Source organism: Phalaenopsis equestris, unplaced genomic scaffold (genome assembly GCF_001263595.1).
Source record: "Phalaenopsis equestris unplaced genomic scaffold, ASM126359v1 Scaffold233296, whole genome shotgun sequence".
Lineage (NCBI taxonomy): Eukaryota > Viridiplantae > Streptophyta > Magnoliopsida > Asparagales > Orchidaceae > Phalaenopsis > Phalaenopsis equestris.
In genome coordinates this window covers 156,913-164,307 of record NW_018251247.1, presented here as the reverse complement: position 1 = coordinate 164,307, position 7,395 = coordinate 156,913, and the positions used below count along the sequence as shown (strand labels likewise).

The 7,395-nt window shown below is 32.8% G+C and overlaps 1 protein-coding gene across 1 annotated transcript; it reads right to left on the bottom strand.

Moving 5' to 3' along the window:
- Window positions 1-4,958: 4,958 nt before the first annotated feature.
- LOC110038618 lies at window positions 4,959-5,844 on the bottom strand. Its single transcript, XM_020743506.1, has one exon. The coding sequence runs from the start codon at window positions 5,765-5,767 to the stop codon at window positions 5,039-5,041; it is 729 nt and encodes a 242-aa protein (XP_020599165.1). The 5' UTR covers window positions 5,768-5,844; the 3' UTR covers window positions 4,959-5,038.
- Window positions 5,845-7,395: the final 1,551 nt, after the last annotated feature.

Below are 7,395 nucleotides of genomic sequence, written 5' to 3'. Positions count from 1 at the left end.
TAGGGTTCAATTTGATGTGTGGGAATGTTTCAAAGAGTTTATGATGCAAATTGAGGCAATTGAGTGGGCCATGGGGTTCAATTGGGTGAGATTGGGTCATATGGTTAAAGTTGGGGTTTTGGTTTGGATCAAAATTGAGCTCAAAGAATGGGTAAATTAAAATTTGATTTGGTTTGAAATGATCAGAGTCATGATGAATTTGAGTTTGGAATTGAAATTAGGGAGATTGGGGTAAAATTAATGGACATTTGGGGTGAATTTTGGGAAATTGGACCCTTAAGTACAATTTAGGGCTTTTGGTCAAAATAAGTCAAATTGGTCAAATTGGGCTCATTGGGAGGGTTCAAATTGGTTTTAGAGACATTTGAAATGATTTTTGAGGTTTTGGGAGAGTTTGGGCCACCAAGGGCATTTTTGTAATTTTGGCAATTTTGGGTGGTTTTGGGCAATGTGAGTATTTTGAAATGATATGAAATGATTTTTTAAACAAATTTAGGTATTTTAGGTGAAATTGAGAGGCCAAATTTAGGGTTTGGGGGTGTTTAGGTAATTTTGGTAGATTTGGGGGGCAAAAGGCCAATTGTGGGGGGCAAAAGGCCAATTGTCCAATTGTGATATTTTGGTAAAATTGAGGTGCCAACCACTCTATGTGAGCCATGGACCAATGGAATCCCCATTTGGGTCCTCTATGTACTAGTCCTAGCTAAATCCCAGCCTAAGGTTAGTGGGTCTAGAAGACCATATACAAGAGTCTCCCAAAGGATCAAAGGAACAAAGTCAACAAGGTTTGGGTTTCGAGTTTTGAGTGAAAGTGAGTAAAAGTGGGTGCAAGTGAGTTCAAGTGAGTGAACTAGCTCCAGACCAACACCTAGGGTCAACCTTAAGGCCAAGCAATCCTATAGGGACTCACCTTGAGCTCTCCCATATTAACCCCACCTACTAAGTGCTAGAGAATATGACTAATATGTGGAACTTCAAGTTGAGAAAAGAATGGTTTAGAGTTTCTAATGGTGAGGGTTCATTTTCCAGTTCTCTAGAAATAGTCAACAGGAAAGTCCTATGGCTAGACCCTAGGCTACTAAAGAGGAAAAACTAAACCTCAACCAAAAGTGAGGTCAACACGCATGTATCGGATGGACAACTAAGATTGCGTCGGACGGATGAATAAAACATAAAGCTTGACTTGTGTGGCGGCTTAGTCAGATGGAGATGCGGAATCAGAGAGCGACACACGGAGCTTCGACCGGTACAAGGATCCAGTCAGCACCACACGTTTAAGTAGAAAAATAGAATTTTTTAGTATTTATTTAATTTCAGAACTTAAAAAAAATCCATAAGTTGGTGTATAAAAATCATAAAAATAAAATAAAAATATTCTATTGCTCAGTGAACTGAGAAGAATGATGTAAAATAAAAAGAAAAATTATTTAATGAGACTTTGATTTTTAATTAATTAAATACTCCTTGGAGTCTCTTAATTTTAATTAAATAAATAATAATCACCATGACTTGAAGCTTTCGAGGTTTGTTCTTCATAATAGTAGAAATGTTTTGTGGTTTTTTCAAAGTTAGAAAGTATCTCTATACATGTAACCCTAATTTCCAAGTTTAGCTGACTATTTTGCTTAAAATAATTATATAAATTAAAGTATAAATTAGAAAAATATGGAATTTATTTTGTTAGGTTTCCTGTGGTCAGAGGGCTTTTAGAAAAAATATATATTTGGATTGAATATTTATGCAAATTACTATAGTTAATTAAACCCTAAAAGCACATTGAAATTAAAATAAATTAAATAATGTTCAATAAATTAGCAAAAATCATTCCACACTATAAATAACATTCATTCTAACTCATTGTAAAAATTTGAAATTTATTTGATTTAGTTTGAGCTTTAAAGTTGATTTTATAAGAAAAAATGCATTTTTGGCATTAAAATAATTTTAATAAATTAATTATAATTAGGAAAACTATGAAAAGTTATTTTCTGAGTTCCCTGTGATCAGGACCTTTCAAGAAAAATAAAATTTATATTAAAATAAATAGTTCATTTTTTAGTTATATTTTGGAATTAAAAATAATTAAAAAATTGTAAAAATAAAAAAATAGTCTAAAATGTTCCTAATTGTTTCTTGATCACTTGGGACTCATTAGAATATTTTTCTTAATATTTCTAAGTTAAAATTTAATTTTAAAATGCTAAAAATGTATTTTCTCTCATTTTCCATTAAAAATAATTATAATAAATAAAATAAAATTTGTAAAAAAGGAAAGTTTTTTTTTTGAGTTCTGTGGAGTTAGGGAGATTTAATAAAAATATAAAAAGTAATTTTTGTACTTAAAACATATTTTCTATTTAATTAAATCACTAAAATCAATAAATAATTATGATAATTAAAATATTACTTGAAAAAGTATAAAATTTTGTTTAAGTGGTCCTCTGACCTAGGTGAACCTCCAATAATTTTCCTATGAACAAACAATTTTCTTCGATTAGTTAAATAAATTAATATTAAAAATCTTATTTTCTAAGTTAAAATAATTATTTAAATTAAATTAAATTTTGAAAAATCACATTTTCTCATTTGATATTTTAATTGACCCATGAATGGGGTACTCTAACAATTTCAAAGTCATTTGAGTTATATTTGATAAGTTATGGAGTGGAGAGCCCAGGGGCAAAATGACAAATTTAGATTTTAATGCCTTAATCAAAATTTAGGACTAACCGAAGGGAAAATGAGTAATTTTGATCCTAATGAACTCTTTTGGATGTTTGAAATATGATGGGTTAAAAGGTAGGAACCAAGTTGCCACAATTTCATGGTAAGTGTAAAATTGTAATTTCACAAATTATCATGATTTGGAATTCAATTAAAATTAGGTGATTCAAAAGTGATGGGCTTATGTTAGGAAGATAATAATTCACATACTTGAAGCCCCTAATTGGTGATAGCATGATCTCTTGATAAGAATATATTCCACTTAAATTAATATTTAGATAATTACAAATTTGTCATGAAATGTCAAGGGCGTAGTAGTGAGCTAGGCTTGATAGTTGAAGTTGTTTAATGAGGTTTAGAAAATAAATACATGATTGATTAATATCTCTAAACACTACAAGCCCAACTTTAATGGTGGGTACAAGATCTTAAGCTTGCCTTAGGGGCATCCACTTACATAAGTCTTAAGTAAAACATTGAGTGAATATTTTGACTCCCCCACTTTTAGAATAATTAAAATATCAGGTTCACTGAGCATAGTGTGTATTATTTCACTGAAACAAAATTTAAAATTTAGGATGATCAATTGAACAATATAATAGGTTCAAACGAACTTGAAACATTTTAAAAGGGTTTAAAGGTTGATAGGGATTGTTCCCCATAAAATTTTATAACCTTTTAGATATTTTGTAGGACAGTGACACTTATTATACTTTGTTCCAGAAAATCATCGATTAAAACCTTTAATTACTCACCAATTTATGATCTGGAGTTTGGTTGCTACACCTTCATCTCGACCTTTTGTTCTGATAATTTATTTAAATTCCCTGCAAAAATTATATATGTTGCAAGTTCTAACATTTCAGCGGGAGCATCATGAAGATGACAGGTACGCTTTTACAGTTTTATTTACTTTTTGTCATTTCACTGACTGCAATTTTTTACTGCTTCTACATATCATGCATGCTTGGTTGATTGAATAAAAACTTTTTAAAATTAATCAACAAATTTCAAAATTAAATTAAACTCTTTCAAAGGTAACCATAAATCCTTTGAAATACAACTTCATAATATCCCTTTTGAATTTACAGTGTCCCTCAGATGAAATAATCCACGGTTTCTAACAAGATCTCTCCGGTTTAAATGGATTAACAACTCATTTCAGCTAAGTGAATTTAAAAGAAAATAGTGATACCGGAACGAGGGAATTGTGGGATCCTAACTGTTGTCGCTCTAATCAGCTTAACCAACCTATTTTGAACTAAATTTGTCATTTAAACCTTTGAACCCTTAGACTTTAGGACTGCTACTTCGTCGAAGATCTTAGAACTAACTCTGTGGGCAGCCTTCTACAACAGCAATCCGCAACAACATGAGGATTTACAACAACAAATTCCCTTAGAATTAAACAAGAAGCCATAGGACTTCGAAATTGTCCGCCTAGTGTGGTATAAATCCTAAACTCATCTTTAGGCCTTTGTATGATAATGTCGTGCAGTCTAAACCCTAACTCATGTCGTGCATATTATTATTATTATTATTATTATTATTACTATTTTTATTATTATAATCATATTGAGGTTATGCTTGTAATTACTTTTGATTTAATCCAATTTTGTTGTTTTGTATTGTTTTGTTAATTAATAATGATTTATGTCTAAATTTTATGAATTTTGACTTTCAAATGTTTAAATTCAAGGATTCATGTGTTAGACAAGATACATTTGAAACTTGTAATTTAGGTTTTGTTATAATTTAATTGTTTTAAGTTTTATTAATGAGTTACAATTACCTATCTTACTGCCTCGAACCCTTCACGAAATTTGTCATTTGAAATTTATTATGATAATATTTTGACCTAGACCCTCTTTGGCATAATAATAATATTTTAACTAGTTAATTAAATAACAAATTTTATAATATATAAAATGTCAAATAAGATAATAAAATTCTAAGACGTAAAAGAAATTTATGCACATATTTCCATCTAAAACAATAAACTAAAAAAGAAGCATTAGGCTTTTTATCTCCTAAAATATACATGTTCAAGAAAAAAAACAGTATTTTATATTCATTTGATTAAGTTTACTCCAACATACTCTTTGGAAGAAATAGCTCCAAATGGCAGGTGATTTGACCTTAATTTAAACTCGGGTTCGATTTAAATTTTTATTTCAATCTCGATTTAATGCTGATTCAAATGGGAAAAAAAAATCCATTTTTAATGTAAATATATATGGTTTTTATTTTTTTCGTTCTACAAATTTCCATTTATGTTCGTAGCATGATTGCATGAATGATGGTAGGCCAACCTTTAACCAGCACTCTGAAAGAAAACGCCAATCTCTGTTTTGTAAGGCAGGTACGACTTCCGGCTCCCTGCACGATCAGTCTTGCCGTAGTACAATTGATGAGCAGTTATCATACCCATATCCTTCCCCTTCTTCTCGCCACCCTTCCCCTTTTTCTTACCTCCATCCGCATCAACCTTCTCCGTCGATCTCTTCCTCTCTTCTGCAGCAAGAAACACGATCTTCCTCCCATCGCTATTACTCCGGCGAAATCCCGGATCTCGAATCCACCAACGGAACAACGATTGAGTGCTGCAACATTTATGGAACGAGCCCTGAGAACGATCTTGCGGCCATAAGCAGTAAGTTCCCGGCGTGACCCCTTCCAATTCATCAACGAAAGAAGAAGAAGCTTCCGATATCGACCAATTGGACTCTTCCATCAGAAGCTGGATCAGTTGCGGCCGCCTCGGTTTTTCCTTGAAGGCGCAGGGGGTTTTGGCTATGGCGGGGTAGATTGGGCGGATGTGACCATCGGAGAAAATTTCATCAGCGGTGATCGGGGGGTGAGTTTCGGCGTCACTAATCATTAAGGAGAACTCGAAGTCGTCGTTGGTGGCATCTTCTTCTGTTTCTGATGTGGAGTGTTGTGGGGAGACTGTGTGCGGAATAGAGTAGAGCTTTGGCGGTCGGCCGAAGCTGGGCAACGAGGTGAACGTCGCTGATGAGTCGTCTTCTCGATCCTCGCACATTGTTTGCTGCTCCTCTGTTAGATTCGAAGGAGTCGACTACTCGCAGAAGGCCGCTGGGGGCGATTTATTGTATTTTTTAGGAGGAGAACGTGTTGATAGATAAAGAAAACAAAATTTACATATATATCATAAAATTTTTATTCCATTCAATGTTTCTTAATAAATACCGTGGTGATATATATGTAAAAAAAATTTACCTATATACCGATAAATTTTTATTTCATTGTAAGTTTAACACATTTTCTTTTCTTTAACATATCCTTTAATTGTTATATTTATAATAGTTGAAATTTTAATCTTATTAAAAATAATATTATTAATATCAATTTATTTTAAAGGTAGTATATATTTCCGCTAATATATTTTGATATTTTCGAGATAAAAATGTTTCCTTAGTAGAAATTATTTCTAATATTACATCATTAACATGGTTTGACAAAAGTTCTATGTCAAGAATATATATATATATATATATATATATATATATATATAATAAAGTTATCTGAGGTGTATGTATATAAATCCCCTTAAATAAACATTCAAAATTTTTAGAGGATATTGGGGCCATAAAACATTGTCATTCTTTAAATAACCCCCATCAACAAATTTTCACTTAACATGAATTTCAATGCATAAAACAAATTTTGAGACAACTTTTGAACAAAAAATAATCAAATTTTGATAAAAAAACTTCAAGAGCAAATTTATTATCAAAATTATTGACTCGACCAAACAGACTCAATTATACAAAATTAGTCTAATTCGCCTCAATTCAACTTCATATCAAGTTGTTAAACCATTTTTTTTTATAATTTAGAAGTCAAATGGATTTCAAATCTAACAAGTTTATAGTCAAATCGAGTGTATCGGCGAGGTGAAATCAATGACCAAAGATCGTTAAATTCTAACATTATTAGGACACTCAAAAATGTTCTTTGAACCCTGTCATATTAATTGAGTGTCTGTTTGGGAGAGCTTATAAGTGCAAACAACGTTTTCAAAAATTCGCACCGTAGTTTGTTTCTCAAGGATGCCACTTTCGCCCTCTCATTTACACTCGTGGCCTCGCTTGTTTGCCCTGGAAGCGTCGCTCCTGTGCCGAAAGCTAGTCGACGCTCCTGTGTCGAAAATTTATTGCCTCAGAACTTTGCAGGGTGAGTTGCATGCAGAGTCCAATGACTAGAGTCCAAGTGGAGCTGGGTCCTACTGTATATGAAAATTCAAAAAAATGCTTGGTTAACTTGACCCGGCCCGAATCAACTCGGGGAAAATCAATAGGGGTGTGTTTTTTCGTGAACCCGACCCGAACTGGCGCCGAAACAGACAAAAAATGACTTTACGTTAGATTTGGCGGTTTTGGAGCTTTTAGTCTTCTTCCTTGCGTCCGTTCGCATTTGGGCTTCTTTCTATGGCTAGTTCGGCTCTCTTCGGCTCTTCGGACGGACGGCGGTTGGCCTGCGGCGGTAGTGGTTCTCCATTTGGACGGCTAGTGGTTCTCCATTTGGTTTCGACTCTTGGAAACGAGGTTGGTTTCACAATACGCATGATAAATATTAGAGCTTAGTCGTTCGACAACCATAATTAATTTGTTATTTTTTGCTATTTAGAACACAAAATGGAAGGTCGGA

Bases quoted from the DNA above. Each gene is read 5' to 3' on its own strand.
- LOC110038618 (XM_020743506.1), bottom strand. From the start codon at position 5,767: ATGTGCGAGGATCGAGAAGACGACTCATCAGCGACGTTCACCTCGTTG.